Consider the following 17,293-nt stretch of genomic DNA (forward strand, 5'->3'; position numbering starts at 1 on the left):
TGGGTTACTTTAAGCAATTCCTGTCACAGGTGTGAGAGTGGTTGATAGTGGCTGCTTGCAGCTCAAACCGAATTAATTTGTCACTATTTCCAGCCTAATAACCTACTTACTTTCAACCTTCCCTATGTGCTCTGAATACCCTGGGTTCACACTGCACTTACACTGCTACCGTATACCCATCACACCCATAGAGAATTGTTGCTTCTTGTCCTAGGATCTCGAAGTACTTCAGAGTCCTTTCCATAGACACAGGCGAAAGCTGTGCATCCAGAAAAAGGAAAAATCTCCATTACCAGTCCTGGTTGTACCTTTCCAACACTTCATTAAATGAAAACTCTTTCTTAGTTAAGGACAAGATCTTTTCCGCTCCACTGTGCTCTCTTTCTGTTTTTTTTTCTGAATGGAGCATCAGCATTTACCTTGATTCTCAGCACCAACTGCTGAATGCCCGTCCTCCTGCTCTGCCCTTCTCAGACATGGAGGGGAGATGTGAGGGATAGTTCCCAGCTTCTGTCTGCACACTGAGTTCCTGTGCTGGCCAGGAACATCATCTAAAAGTCTAGCTGCCGTGTCTTCCTTACTGCCACTTCTGACCTGCCAGAGTTCTCTGCATGGCCAAGGCTTTCCACATTGCTCTGAAGTTCTGCATGAAGTCCAAACAAAAGGCCAAAACTAGCATTGGTGTCAAGCAGGAGTGGGAAGGAAGGCAGAAATCCTGTGCCAAGAATTCAGCAGAGCCGTGTGTGCCAACCCAGCCCTTGCTTCTAATGCATGCAATTCCCCTGATGCATGCTGGAGGTGAGACCCCCTTATTTTATTCTCATGGAGAAACCGTCAAAACTTTTAATTCTCTTTTATTGATGATTGACCATGAATTTCAGTGGGAACAAAGCTGAGCAAGAGTCGCTAAGAATGTCATTTTTATAGCTTCTTAACATCAGAAAAAAACCATAACAGGTAGAGGAAGGCTCAGAGCATTACTTTCTATCACGTAGCCATCTTTTCCTGTTTTACACTGCATTTCCCACTGTTGCAAGCTGCAGTACTTACAGAGATGGACAAGGATTACCAGCAGTTTGTGCTTTCCAGTGTCTCATGTGTGCACCAGCTGCACCCTGCGGGTTGCACAGCTGATTTCTCCTAAGGGAACTTGCTCCCACAGCCCTTGCTGTGTGATGCAGAGTGAGTAAAATGCACACTCATTCATCAAGTAATGGCTTTTTAACTCCTTCAGTACAGTTTAGGGACACATTCTCCAAATGCCCTGCATTACTATGTCAGGAATTTTTTATACTGTAAACATTATTCAGTCTTTTTTTTGTAAACATATAAATCTCCAACAAGATGACTGGAACTGCACCTTCCTCACACAAGGATACAAAAGAAATCTCACAACAGTGTAAGGCAAGTAGCACCTTTCTGATTGTGTTTCCTGTGGTTTGCAAAGCTGAATTGCTTAAGCAAATGTCCCTGCACGTGAATTATATCCACTTCACTTAGAATTTCCTGCCCTACTTATTTTGTTGTGCTCTTTCTTATTCTGGTAACTGCTCTATATTTAACAAAGCTACTATCTGGACATAAGTACTTGCTAATTAAGCATGTACTTTATATCAAGAAATCACTGTATAAAACACAATCCCATGCCACATAATTACCTGGCTGGTGATAATGTAGCAAGCGGCTTTTAAAAATTATTTCTTTGAAAGACTAGCATTATAAAATCCAGCTTAATAAAGATATTTTATATAAGGGTAGCTCAGGTAACTCGGTGAAATAGTGCTTACATCTACAGGAAATCCGAATGGTCGCAGTTTGTTGTATGAAATGAGGCAAATGAAGAACAACACACTTCTGAACATAAGAACGGAAAAAACAGTCAGTTGTAGGTAATAAGAAATCTAAACTGTATTTTAAATACTATTTAGAAGAAATCAGCACTAGACTAGGAATCTGATGGCTTGCTTGCTCACCACTTACCGGGAGCGTTTTTTTTTTTTTTGCCTCAGAAGCAAAAAGCCCATCTATGACTGGGAAACTATCAAAAACCAAATGCTGGGTGCCTTGCAGTCCCAGTGCCCTGCTTGGCAATCGGTGGTGACAGGGCAATTTGCATGCCTACAGCTCCAAGCAGCTCTCCCAGAACAGTGCTTGAAGAAGAGACTCAGACTCAGTTCAAAGAAACATCCATCACAGACACACAGATAACAAGCTGGAAAATATTTTCTACAGAGACAACCCCAAACACCTCCTCCATTTCTAAAAATCCTATCTTATTTTTCCAAATTCTTACTGTTTTTCCAGCAGGTAAGACTAGCACCCAGCTTCTCCAGTAGCCAACTGACAGTAGCAATCAAGTGTGCCAGTGCAGCTGTGCTGAGCCTTCCCCGTTTTCAACGTGGTCCATTAACAGCTGCTCCACAGCTGTCCATGTAATAAAGGTTTCCATTGGATCCTGCACAGGCTTTCCGAGGTGTCATTAATTTCTCCTTAAAAGCACCAAATTAACATTCATGTATCACCTTCTCATCAAAAGGTTTTCTTAGAAGCTGAAGGCAGTAAGATTCAGGACCAGGTATACATTTAATGAAGACGAGCAGAGGCTTGAACTTCTGATACTCAGCTTGGTATCAGAAGTTCAAGGCTCCATAGGCCCTGAACTGTGAGAAAACTAAAAGCAATCAATGCGATTCTACACTTTGTGCACAAAGAGAAAAGACAAAGGGATGCGTGCGTGGTTTTGGCAGACAGCGATTGTAAACAGCACCACTGACTGCAGGAATGAAAAACCCCTGTTGCAGCAGGGCACTCCCACTATGCAGAAGGAGACACTGCTTTTCCTTCTATGCTTCTTTGATATAAAGCAAAACCCAAACCATGCAGATAGTCATATGTGAACATGAGCAGACATGGCATTCAGAAGTTGTTCATTAAGGTTATAACAGTGAGGCTGACCTTTTAAAAATATACATTTACTGATCTCTGAATTGTTGATGGGTTCTGACCTGAGACTCCCTGAAGAACATGCTTGCTGTAACTTCACTTTCTCTCCAGCTGCTCTGGTGCTGACATCATGCAGAAAAACAGTGGACAATGTGTTGGTATTTTTTTGCTTTTAAACAGTTCAATTATGGTTAGTTGTAGAGGTAACATAGAGATGCTTTTAAACTTGATTGGTATTCAGCTCCCTAATAGAGAAGATACACATCTTTTTATTAATGCTGTATGTTTAGTGAACCAGTTTAGAAATAATGCTATTGTGAAAAATCTTTGTTTTAAAGCACAGGACTTCTGAAATTTCAAGTGCAGGTAATAAATAAATGGGACTGGTGCTATTAAAACAGAAAACACTCTGACCCTAGCTTCTAATTAAAATAGAATTAAACAGTCCTGGAATTTTAGGGGAATTTTTATGCAGCTGGTGCAGACATAGTACAGAAAAATGCTTTTGTTCAAGTTAGCAGCAAAAAATTTCTTTGTTACTGATATAAAACGCAGTTAAAAACATTGCAAGCATTAGTTACCAATTACTTCATAAAAGATTGAAAGGCAAAACATAATAGATAAGCAACAGATACCCATGGTTGGTGTTGCTTCTTATTATCTGAATGCTCCTAACCCAAATTTCTCCTTTGCTACTACTTGTCAATGGGCACTGTGCAAGCTGCTTGTTCTTCCTATACACCACAGCTGGCACTTCTCACACATCCTGATCCACATCATTTCCACGTGCCATCTACTAGCAAATGAATGCAAATAGAGCATTTTGGAACTGAGAAGTCATGTTAAAGTGGAATCAGGATCCATTTTAATTTACAGATTTTCACTGTAGTCTGGAGTATTAAAAGTTCAAAAAAGGTCAGATTTCCCAGCATAAACTTTCTTGGTAAGGACAGAGGTGAAAAAAACCCTTCAGGCATATACCAGCTCCTTTTAACCCTGAAGCAGACCAAAATCTTCCAGGCCCATCTTTGCTTCATCTGCTCTAGGTTGAGCTTTAGGGCAGTTGTCTTGGGCCTGCTGCCTATAGGCACACAAACACGAGCTACTTTCCAGCTCCCCCTTGGTGACATGGCTCTCTCAGGCAGTTCTGAATGCCTGCTGTAGCCACAGGATGCCAGCAGCTTTGGGAGCCCTGGCATCGAGCAAGATTTGGCCCATGGGTAGTCAGCAGGACCCAAGGCTTCTGGCAGCATATTCTACTGCCTGCCTTCCCCTTTTGGCTTAATGCTTGCCAGGGACAAATGGGAAAGCAGGGCTATGGCCACCAGGGCTGTGTTCATTAGCAATCGGTAGAGTCCTGTAGATCTGGAGTTACAAAGCAGAACAGCGCAAACACCCTAATGTCTACACAATATGGATTTTAAGGGCTTTATTTGTATTAGCCTTAGTTTAACCTGACCCTTAACTGTCTAGTTGCAGCTGAAGCATCTTAGAAATGCTTCCAAAGCATGTGTTCCAGTTAATCCAGAAGAATTCCAGTTTGTGATCACAGACCATGCCATAGTAACTGGGACCAACTGTGAAGTTTACTTCAGAGCCACACTCCTGATGTGAACCAACGTGCTAATGTTAACAATTTTTTAATGTTAATGTTATATAGACACCACATCATCTAGCCTGTAGGCTGATTCTGCCACCAGGATCTTCTGATGACAGAAGAATTTCAGAAAGTAATATTAACCAAACTGAAGAGCAGAAAGTTAGAAAAGAACACATTTTTATTTTCTAAATGATACGAAGAAAGTGAAAAACAAGGACAACCTTGCCAGTGTCTTTCTGAGGAAACATCTAGAGAGAACTCACAGGCTGGTAAAAGCTGGATTACTGAGTCAGTTTGTTATGGAAGATTTCTTTCCACAAAAGTTAATCACTGTATGTAGAGAAATACACCTAGGATATAGGTGATTTATAAGCCATTTAAATATTCTCTATTTACAAGTCATTTACATAATACAAATGCTTTCATTTCACTCCTTTTCACTATTTATGATCTTATTCCAAAGAAAGCAACAGAATAAGCAAAAATAAAACATCAAGAATCTGTGATGCTTTTCATTTACATGAAAAAAATGCCAAAATTAAGGGCTCAGGATTAAAACCAGGCTATGACAAGCAGCTTTCACACTTGGCTGAGTGTGATTCTGACAAGGTGCATAGAAGTAGAACACACCCTCCGTTTCAATCTGTTACCATTTTAAACAATATTGTCTAAGGACAAATTTACATACTGATTTTATATTCTCTCTCTCTCTCTCTCTCTCTCTCTCTACAAGAAAACTGCAGGGGCAACAATCTTTCTGCCTCCTGAATTCAGTACTTTGGTGCTGAGGTGAAGGATCAAGCCTTTCTGCCAACACTTTCAATTTTCTCAATATTGTCCTACTCACCAGTATTTTTTCCTGGAGTTTTCAAACTGACCAGATGGACTCAGAATGCACAACACTACACACCAGGCTGCTGAGACCTTGCTCCACTTGGGTAAATATACCCTGGCAGTGTTCTTCCCAGTATTTCGGAAGCAAAGGAAAAAGATTGGCTTCTGTCTCCTAGCACAGGAAAACTGCTGATATGGTTTTCTGTCATCAAACTCCTTCTTAAGAAAACTTTTCATCCTAAGGAGCTTTTATGCTGCCGTCATGTCCATCTACTGGGTGTTTTATCTGTATTGATGTATCATATATAGATATATCAAGATGTATCACTCTTATACAGGCTGCTTCTCAACATGAAGAAGAGAATTTGCAATTAGATAATGAATTGCTGTCACGTTGTCTATAAAAACTGAAACATTGCAGCCTGAACACTAATAAGGAATGTGCAAGTGCACCGCTGGGTCTTTTCTACATAATTCATTGACCATGAACAATAAATTGCTTTTAAATTTAAAAGAAAGACACAATTTTTGAAAACACTTCTTTCCTCCTCCCCCCCCCCCCCCAGACATTTGTATTTGACCCTCTAAGGAAGGGAAAAAGATATCCAGACTGTAAGGCTTCTAAAGGAACTTATTCTAACTTTGAAGTAGTGCATTGGGAGCTCATCCAAAAGATTAAATGGAAGCCTCAAACAGCTGTTATCCACCTTAGGTACAGACTTTAAATAGTAGAGAATTATAAGAGTAAACTAGGAAAGTTTAAGTAGCCTAGAAAAAAAAATACACAACAACACACACACAAAAAAAAACCAAACAAACAAACAAACAAAAAAAAAAACAAGAAAAAAACCAAGCAAATACCAAGAGAAGATAAAAATGGGACTAGACCTCAGATTTAAACAACCATCATCAACTTCAAAAGCTAGGAAAATAAGCTATCTTGAGGTCTCCTCCTGAGATACCTGTCTTGTCTTTCTAAGGAAAATTTTATATAATTCCTATGGAAGAAGACATACTTACTATCCTATAGATATTGACTATGGTCATAATTTAAATTCATTTTTCCTCATTTTTTGGTCAGACATCCAGATCAGCTATACATACCCCATCTCCTGAACAAAATCATGCTTTTACCAGTTCTCTATTGACTGGATCTTCCCAAATTATCATCAGGGACAACTACCCTCTAAGTACAGCAAATCAGAAGAACAGATTTCAGTGACACCTTCAAGTTACTGCTGGACATGCTGTGTTTGCATGGGAGTTTTAGTAAAAGCAGATCATCTAAAGAACTGCAAAATTATTATCTTTAGAAAAAGTAAACAAGTTTTTAAAACACAATACTGGTTTAGACTGTGAAACAAAGTAAAACAAAAAAACCCACAAAACCACAGTAGTTGGCATTACACAGCATAAGCAAAAAGTCGAAGCGCTGATCAGAAGTGGGGAGAAGAGGAGCTGCATTACAGACGGAGGTATCAGAGCCTCTCAGAACAACACTTGCAGAAAAAGCCTCCAGACAGACAGTGCCAAGACCATTAACAGTCTTTACTTCTATCAGTTGTTTCACAGCACAATGAGACACAGCACATATTTGTACAGCGGGATCTGCAGACAATTTAAAAACAGGCAATTATTTTTAATAAAAAGCAGCAAGTCTGAATGTGAAAATATGAAGACAAACAATACTGCTGGTAATGATCACCTTATTTTCTTTTGATTGTCTAAGAAGTCCAACTCACTGACTTCTTGTAATGCCTTTGATCCATACTGCATTCTCCAAACATCCTAACTAGTGCAAATCTTAATGGGTCCCAGCTAGTATGTGCAGTATGGGTCCTAACCTTCTCATCTTGTTTCAAACACCTGTTGCAGTGTGCGGTGAGATGCAATGACTCATCATACAACATTTTGATTCACAAAGAAGCAGTGTGAGAGTTGTACATAATTTAATTTGCACTTCTGTATATAAATGTTTACTATATTGCACACTATTGCAGCACTTAAAAACATCTAATTATTTGCAAAAATTAGTAAAATACTTTAAAGGATTTAAAAATAAGGGTTTTAATGCAACTGACAAGATAATAAAAAAGCAATTTACTTAATGAGATACAATCCTTTATGTTGGAAATGAAAGTTACATACAACTAGAGTACAATTAAAATATACCATATAGTTCAACACTTAATTCCTCAAATGTGTAAAATTAACAAGCTTCTACTGTCATAGATATACAATTTTTCCATATTGTGAAAATGATTTTTCAAATTAAATACAGGTAACATAATATTCTGCAGTTATATTTTATGACTGTGTTTAAATGAGAGGGTTGTATAATACTCACATTGTCAAATGTACTCACTAATGCCTTGGAAATTGCACACTTCCCCTCCTTTTCCAAAATAGAATCTCATTTCCATACTGAAGTCTATTATGCCATATTGGAAAAGTATTTTACTTTCTAATGGGATTTTCATAAAATTAAAAAATATCATATCATGGCATTAAGATGACTTTCCCACTTATGCCCACGTAGATTTATTCTGGATATCAGACAGACACGTCAGAACCAATTTCCTAGACTTTTGTCTTATTGTACACGCAAGATGATTGATTACAGTATTTTACAAAACAGAAAATCTCTGAATCTTATCAGAATTATGCAGTGACTAAAAATTAAAATCATAACAGAATCAAATTGTGATCTCCAACATTTATTAAAATCTTTTAAAGTTCATAAACGACAACAAAGTTACTGTAGAATTTATCGCATACAGCTAGCATACAGCAGCATGTCCTTGGTCTAAATGAAATACAAAAGATTTTAACATTTTCATACAAAGGATTTCTTTAAATTTATTAATGTGACGATATATCTTTGTTACATAAAATTTGCTACAGCAAAGTATCTTATACTTTTCTTGCAAATACGTAAATATGGGTGGACAAAGACTGCATTCAATGTCAGCCTCCTAATGATGTTGTGCAAAAATGCTCAACAACCTAAACATAGAGAATGTTTGATGGTACGCCTCATACTCTTTTGTAAAATGTCTACAAAGTCTTTTCTTAAAGGAGTGTCATACAGTTTAAAAGGAAGGAGTGTCAGTGGTTTATTTTCTCTGACATTCAAACAAATACAATGGCTATGTATCAGTAGAGCTCAGTTTTATTAAAAACAATTCATCCTTGTATGCAGGTAAATTTGTCATGATGTATGAGTCAAGGTTAAACTGTTTTGATGCGCTGTTTTAAGACAGGTCATTGAGAGAGCCAGAATCAAGTGTACAAATAAAACTACTATGAATAAGTTTAAAAGCAACCCCCAAAAAAGTGCTGAGCCACTGATTATTAACATTGAAATAAATGTGTAAAAGTGCCCAAAGCTAGCACATGACAGCAATATCTTTTAAGTCAGTTGGTGAGAGTATACAAAACATAATTAAGCCCAAATGCTTATATCTGTGTGACCATACATTCTGGTTGATTGAAAGAAAGTAGGTTAAGAATGAAGACACAATGCAACTAAAATAAAACCAGCTGTTGCAGTTTTTAAACTTTGTCTCTTTTCTTCATGAATGAAGTGCTGTAATTAAAAAGAAAGTGATTGTAGCAGTACTCCATCCTCAGTTTACTAATATAGTATACCAGAATAAAACTTGGCAATAACCTCTTATTCTTAACAGCTAACAAAAAATAACCGTGTTCATCCAGCAATGTATCTAGAACATCATTTTGCATTTGCTAAACCATTTGCTTTTCACAAGCCAATGGCAGAGCGCATTTTACTTTGTGTTTTTTTTGCTTTAACATCATTTTCTATTTACTTTTTTTTAAAGGATGCCTTTAAAAAAAAAAATCAAAAAAGGCTTGAAACAAGGAATACTTTGGGAGCCCAAATATTGGCTAAGAAAAAGAAAAAAAAGAGCCAAAATGAGTCATTCTCTACAATACTGACCAAAACTTCCTTTAAGAGTTTAGGGTTAATGTTCTTAAAAAAGTCATTTCATATGGCCAACTGAAATGCTGGTAAGTTGACTTGGTTAAATATGGTCCAAAATCCAGACCAGATGGAATTACTCCCTCTCTTGAGACTGTAAGCTTTCCATGGTACAGTCTGGTTATGGCAATTGACCTACTGCCTAGGTGGAAATACAAAGGAAGGAGGCAGTGACGAAAACCGCAGGGATGTAGAAAACCAAGGCACGGGGTCTAGCTACTGTCTCCTACTTAAGCCTTCCAATTGACTCTACTGAATTTTGGTCAGTCTCCAGGAAGAAACATTTTTAAGTTAATTTAGCAGACATTTATATGGCGATAAATACTACCTTCAAAAACGCTAAAAATGTTGGCTAGGTTTAGTCTGAGCTACTAAAAAATTATTATTATAAATTGTAGCATCAGACACGAGACAGACAAGAATTATTGGCTGGCACAGACTAGAAGCAACATTTACCTTTCACTTCAGTCTAAATCACACTAGCCGCAACACCTTCCATTTCACTCACACAAATAATACATTATTCAAAATAAAATGGAGCATTCTTGGGTAAAAAACTACTTCATTTTAAAGGGGAAAATGAACAATACACAGAAACAAAGAACGACAGAAACCAAAGTTAAGTAGGAAAGTGGTCTATTATTCTGTGTTACTGCACAAACAGTGCTTGCTTAATTGTGCCTAGTTAGAAGGGTTGGTGCAAACCGCACACATGGAAGATGGCAATAAAGACCTCAGTCAGCTTTGTGGAATGAAGTAACTAGGTAACTGTTTTGACATATGATGGTCTCAGCTCCACCTCATCTGTTAACAGAGTGCAAAGATCCCAATGTGAGCCCTGATGTCATCTTGTCCTCCTACTCCTACTAAAAATCAGCAAATTCTTTTGCACATTTTCTGTTAGAGACGCACGAATATCTTCTTCTTCATAGTCATCAAAGTTGCTGGTATCTCCAGGGCCTCTGCACTTTGGTATGAATGGAGCTTCTACCTGTGTTTACAAAAAAAAAAGAGCACATTTAATGTTATTGGTCTAATATCTTCAGATTTAGCACTATAACAGGCATAGCCATCTTCCCATTACTTCTCAAGGCCTGCCAAGAAAGTAGATAGTATAGTAAACCAAGTTGTGGCAAAAAATAAAATCAGCCTAAGAACATGTAGTCTAGATGAATGAATATATGTTAAAAAAGTCTAATATCTCATTGACAAACAGGAATTTAAAAATAGTTCCACTTCATAACAAATTTAATTCTTTCCTTTCTGCTTCCTACTTCCAAGCATATGTAACTTAAACCTCTTCTCTTACTGGAAAGTAAAAATCTTCCTGGTAAAGACAGGCAGCACACACTCTCAAATCCACAAACACATTGTTAGCTTTGAAATTCTGTACATCTTATGCCAACTGTATGTTTGTAAGCAATTCATATTTATATATTCAAACCAGTTGTTTTCCAAGATTCTCAATACTGCTGCTTCTTAAAGCTGACAGAACCTGCTACTTTTTGATGTTGACCTTAGAAAATTTATCCATCTTTGTGCAAAATTTAAATATTACTCGATACAATGCAAATTCAAAACTATAAAAACTAGGAAATGCAGAGTGATCAGATAGGTATCTTTCTCAGGAACTTCCCAAGAAGAGTGTGTGCCTGAAAATAACACGAGCTTTCTGCATTTATGGACCATGCTACAGTTATCAGGAGCCTACAGTACTATTCCTAAAACAAGGTATCTGTTTAGGTTATGTATCCCGAGAATATTCTCAGCCTCAGTAAATACCTAGTTAACCATACACTTACCATTATCTAAATTCTATTTTTACGTCTTCCCAAATTAATTTTTAATTACTGCCTTATAATAAAGCTCAGAGAACAATAAATATCTTATTTACTGCTGGAATTACAGAATGTGTTCAAATGAGATGCATCAGACAGCTATTTGTGCCTGTATTTCACAACATTTTTCCTATTATTTTCACCGAGGAAATAGCTAAAAAGAGATTGCAGGAGATAATACTGTTTTATAGTGAAAATAGCTTTTTGGCCCTAAGTATACCATATTACCAAGCAGCATTTTAATAAATAGCCATGCAAGCACACAAAGAAAACACAATTTTATCTCATCTGAAATATTAAGTAACTGAATGTATTACTTAATACTGCAGCATAACAATATTATTCCTGTTTTGTAAGCTGCCAAGGAACATTAGGTTTATTCAGGAAAATCCATGCTGTGTTAACAGCTTGTGTGAAGCTGGCATAAACCTTAAGTTTTTTGCTGTATTTCAATGATTGCTTAAATGAGACTGCAATATACACTGTTGTTTCAGACCTCTAGTATTACTGTATTTATTTTGTAGAATTAGAAGCTTCAAAGTTCTTCTGTATCACTTTTCACAGTCCTTTGAAACTAATAACAGCTATTCTGCCTGTAGTACCAGTTCATCTTTTAAAAATATTTATCGTTTCTGTAAAAGTAAATTTCTACAGCAGTGTACTAAAAATGCTATCTTCAATAATATAATTTTATATAATGAATTATATTATATTATAATGCTTCAATATAATGGGGCCTGGGTGTTCCAGAAGAGCCTACTATGAAATGAAACTCATAGTGTTTAAAATTATCTTGTAAACAGGCATTAAGAAAGCAGAGAGCAGATAATTACAATTCTGCAGAGGGAAATCTTTTCTTAAAACATCCATACTTAACACAATGAATATCAGATGTCTTAATTGTATCCTGTCTTCTAGTAATTAATGTATAAGCGAATACCATAACAACTGCACTGTCAGTTCGTGTAGCCAAACAACCAGTTTCTTTTTATAAACTATTGTTAGTATCTAAGTTTGTCCTTTAAAATACCTCTGTTACAGCAGCAAGTTCATGCCTCTAGTCAAGACTGTTAGCATTTCAATGATGGTAAGCAGCTCCTTGAAGTGTTTGTTATTGTACTGTATTGTATGTAACCTTTTTAGCAAATTCTGAACACTAAACGATTCTTCCACATGATTCTTCTGGGACAGCACCAACAGAATTATTTTAGTCTTTTTTGGTGTTTATCGAAAAAAAAAAAAGCAATTCAGAGGTTGCCTTAAAAGAACAAATAATTTCTAAGCAATCTATTTCTAGTAACTCACTAATATACAGACATTCAACTTTGACTTTGAATACTAGAATATAGCTTCAACTAGCTTCCATGGGAGAGGGAGACCTGGAGCTACTGGAAGACAGACCTACACTGAACTGCAGTCATCCTTCCTCTTTTCCCCAGCAGCCTTTCCAAGCCCTGTCTTACTCATGCCTGAAAGCACTATTATACTCCTCTGGTTTGCTACTGACTCCCCATGCTCTCCAAATACCCCGAGTTCTCTGTTTTACTTTCATTCTTATGCAAGTTCACAGCGTACACTGGGCACCAAACTTATTAAATGCCACATTAGATTTCACATTGGCCAGGCAGGTCTAGAAAGCCATTCTAAAAATATCACAAAACAGGATTCAGAAGGGCTCTGTAAGTCACTGCTTTAATTTACGAAACCACAGTCAACTGCAGTGTAGTGTCAGAATGAAAATATCTCCAGAGATACGTTCTACATCTGAACCTGTTCCAGTCACAGGTAAGGCAAGAGCAAAAAGGGAGAATACCATTTCAGCAGAGAGAGTGGTACTTCAGCTTTGGCTAGAGTTTCTCCCCACTAAAGCACAGCCTGGCTGCTAAGAAGTAGTTGGAAAGGAAAACAGATTCCTCTCTGCTATGGAGTATTTATAGATGCCATTATAGCAGGGATTAAATAAAAAGCAAGAGAGGCAGGAGATGGCTCATTCTGAGATATTCCAGAAATAGACTAAAGCACAAACACGTGTTAAGACAACATGAGTATATGGAGGTCCAGGATAAAATGGCAACAAGAAACAAACAATTCAATCAATATATAATCCTCAATCTTATATGTTCAACTACTTTCACATTTTCTCATTTGAAAAATTATACATTTAAGAAGGCAAAAACTAACAAAATAATTAGAAATTTGACTTCAACTCCTCATTTGATTCAGGAAGTGTCTTACCTTTCTCTGATAAATGGCAATCCAATCTGTAGTCGCAAACCACTTGTGGTTCTTTATGTCATTTACACCATTCTTGAGATTTCCATATCGTTTGGTCAAATCTACCTGGAGTAAATTTCTTAGAAGATCCTTTAGATCTGAACTGAAGTGTGATGGGAACCTTACCTGAAATATATATCCACAACATTAATGTACAGATTTGATTCTTCCCTTGCATAAGCAAAACAATGTTCACGCAAAAAGCAGCATTTCTTCTGCCACTTTATGCTTCAGAAAGCTTTTACCAACAGCATTACCTTCCTTTTGATCTGGAAGTTTCTAGATTTGATCGAGTTGGGGGGAAAATATTGATTTAATATAACAACGACGTGAAAGCTAAATCTAAATTTTACTAACTAGTTTCACAATAACACAACCACATTTCAAGGCATTCTCAACTAAATTCTAGGACCAAATTTTAAAATTACATGCATAAACACACTACATATATGCAATTTATATATATAAATGTGTATATGTAGACACAATGTATATAGTAATAACATTCATGTACATCAAGTATTCTAAGTAATGAACTAAATGCACGATTAAACTATTAAATTAAGGTTATAAAGGAAATATATTGATATATGAGATATGAATATACTGATATATGAGAACAGAATACTAGAGTTTCCAGCGCTCAAGTCCAGTGCTGTTTCTACAGCCATCCACTCATGGACTTAAGAATAGATTAGATGATAAATAGTAAATATGTAAAGCAAAATAGGTAAAATTTGAAAAACAACAAAAACAAAAAAAACCATCACAACTACAGCACTTATTTGCTGCAGAAGAAAACTACTATGAATTATGGAAACACTTTAGAGCTTCTCAAAAGCTACAAAGATATTTCTATAAAGAAAATAGCTAGGTAAACAACGTACTGGTAAATGGTTGTTAATAGTTACTGGATCATTTTTATCCAAGCATAGAATGGTATAATACTGTGGTGTTGTAAATTTAAAAAGATGCATTTTAAATTTGATGGCAGGGAACTGTACAGGCTGCAAACATCTGGATTTTTAAAGCCTTGATCATTATTACTATCACAATGCCTGTACCTAAGAAGTATTCATTACAAATTCTTCCCATATTCATAGAAAGTTTGGTTTGGAAGGGACCATTAATATCATCCAATTCCAGTCCCTGCTATATTCATTCCAAATTGCTCAATGTCTATAGCATCCAGTGAATTTTGATCAACTCCACATAAAAATCAGGTACTACAAACACAGCAAAAAACAAACTATGCATGTGAAAACATACAGAGTCTTTACTTACCTTGCCAGACACAATCTTCTCATAAATTTGAATGGGTTGATCTGCAAAGAATGGGGGATATCCAGCTGCCATTTCATAGATTAACACTCCTAATGCCCACCAATCCACTGCCTTGTTGTAACCCTGGATAAAACCAGAAACACCACAGTTTGTACTATTTCTAAGAGTTTAACATTTGCTATACATATATCTATGCAATGTAAAGAAAGAAAATATAAAAAAATATATATTTTTGTTTATTTAATACACCCTATTTAAAACAAACTGAAGTTCTCCAATATTAACAGCAACACTGTAATGAAAGCAAAACACTTTGCACAAATTCTTGTGTTGATTCCCAGTGATATCTTTACACCGATAGGATATATAGAATACATAAATACAGAAAACCCCCCTCATCCCAATTTCATGTGCTCCCTCTGAAAGCTCAAGGTCAAGACTCAGTTATTCTTGAAAAATCAACTATGGAGAATTTGTAGTAGAGGCATTGCAACTTCCTTTGCTGCTTTAGCTAACATCATAAAAGCCATAAACATCCAACACTTTCTCCTAAAGTGAAATTATTTTCTGTTTAAAGACCTACAAAGGGTATTTAATTAAAACTACACAATGCATAATTTAACAAGATTATGATATAATGTGTAGTTCCATGAACTATAAGAATTTTCTTTTGCAAAACATGAAAAGATACCACAGCTGTAAGATTTCTTCTGTGTTCAAATAGAGTACAAGTATTAGGCTGCATATAATTTACGTGCAAGACAAGTGTTTTTCCATGTTTGATTCATGCGTAGTGCTTTAAACATAAAACACTGCAAATAGTTTTTCAATGACTACTGATTCAACCATCACACAGTTCTGGAGCTCCTCTTCTAGTCTGTTAACACTTCTGATGCAAAACTTGTGTTTTGTATACTTCACTAAAACTTGTCAATAATTTGAATTTTCAACTACCAGCAACTGTTCATCCCTCAGAGATTAATAATTAGGTGATACCTTTTAATCACACCAAATACATGACTGACAATTATCATTCATAGAACTGAAGTACCTTGCTGAGAATTATTTCAGGTGCCAGGTATTCTGGAGTCCCACATAATGTCCAAGTTCTTCCTTTTACTCTTTTTGCAAAGCCAAAGTCCGTGACCTGGCATCAAAATTTAAAATTAAGTACCTCTGAAATATTTTGGGGAGAAATTTTACACATGGGAAAAATTTATGTGTCAGATCACATACTATCACACAGTCACATGCATCCTATATGGCAACTTTTTCTGATAATTTTAATTCACTTACAGTTTTTTTTCTCATGATAAAATAAATATTCCCTCCCTCAAAAACTCTTCTGTTTAGAATTTCAATAATCAGTAGGATCTACAACTTCCTCATCTGTACGTACTGCAAAACATTAATATATTTTCTTATACTTTTCACATCAGACTGTTTATACCGCTAAAAGTTCTAAGAATGTAAATATAAACAAGATATTTATTTTTTCCCTCAGTTGACAAACAAATGAATCACAAAAAGGATTAAGATATCAGAGAATCTTGGGGAAGTTTTCATAGCAGAAGTGTATAAAGGTGATATTGAAAAAATAGTGTGGGAATATGACAATGTAGAAGAGGTCTTCCAGTAACTTCTGGTTCTGAATATCTTTGAAAGCATCACCAGAACCCAGCTTACTTATCTGAAGATTGTGCATGTGGGGAAAATGTAGCTGCAACTGTAGTCACAAATGACAAGTTCTTGGCGGTTAAGGATTCTTCATTCCACTTGTCATGTTTTCTGCAGTAAGTTTTCAGAACTTGTATGCTATTTCATCTTTCACACTGGGATTTTTCCTGGACCATATTGCAGAATACATATGGAAGCCAGCAGGTTAGTTTTGAAATTCTGGGACCAGTTTCAACCTATCAAGTCTATGCTTATTTGAGGATCCATTCCTTTTATTTCCTCCTTCTTGGTATCACTAATTACACAACAACTTGTGCCAACGTTTCTGATACAGTAAGGTCACACAGAGATAGTTAAACGAGCTAAATGCCAAACTATCAAGGCAGTTTTTGCTTCATTTTTCATAGAAACAACAGCAATCACACCTGCAACTGAATGGAGAGAGCAAACATGCTGACTAAGCAGACCTGCTTCAGTCAGCAAAGAATTCCTGCTGTGTTTGTGAATGCATATTAATCTGAGTAAGAACATACTGTAGGCATGGGACAAACAAGTACCTGTTTTAAAATTCAAAAAGAAAATTAATGGAGTTTTTAAACAAAGTTTAGTTGGAACTGCAGTATGAACACATGAACACCAAAATCCCTCTGCTTAGAAGCAAAAACTAAAGAACCTGCCATGGGAAGACTGACTGCTGGGTCTGTTACCATTTGCAGTTTGCTCACCATCAGAAAAATGTATTGTTCAGTACAGAGAGTCATCAGTTCTATAGAAGACATTCATAGCTTTATGTGCATGGTACTCTTTATCTACATTAATGAAATTCATATTTCTCTTCTC

The 17,293-nt window shown here is 36.3% G+C and overlaps 1 protein-coding gene across 1 annotated transcript in view; it reads right to left on the reverse strand.

Moving 5' to 3' along the window:
• Positions 1-7,428: 7,428 nt before the first annotated feature.
• Positions 7,429-17,293, reverse strand: part of PRKACB (protein kinase cAMP-activated catalytic subunit beta) — a 34,548-nt gene continuing 24,683 nt past the window's right edge. The window contains 5 exon segments of the mRNA XM_031554860.1: positions 7,429-10,284; positions 10,287-10,371; positions 13,454-13,618; positions 14,777-14,899; positions 15,828-15,923. Coding sequence (XP_031410720.1) covers positions 10,247-10,284; positions 10,287-10,371; positions 13,454-13,618; positions 14,777-14,899; positions 15,828-15,923 — 507 coding nt within the window. The 3' untranslated portion in view covers positions 7,429-10,246.

The sequence above is a fragment of the Meleagris gallopavo genome, chromosome 10 (assembly GCF_000146605.3).
Source record: "Meleagris gallopavo isolate NT-WF06-2002-E0010 breed Aviagen turkey brand Nicholas breeding stock chromosome 10, Turkey_5.1, whole genome shotgun sequence".
NCBI classification, from domain to species: domain Eukaryota; kingdom Metazoa; phylum Chordata; class Aves; order Galliformes; family Phasianidae; genus Meleagris; species Meleagris gallopavo.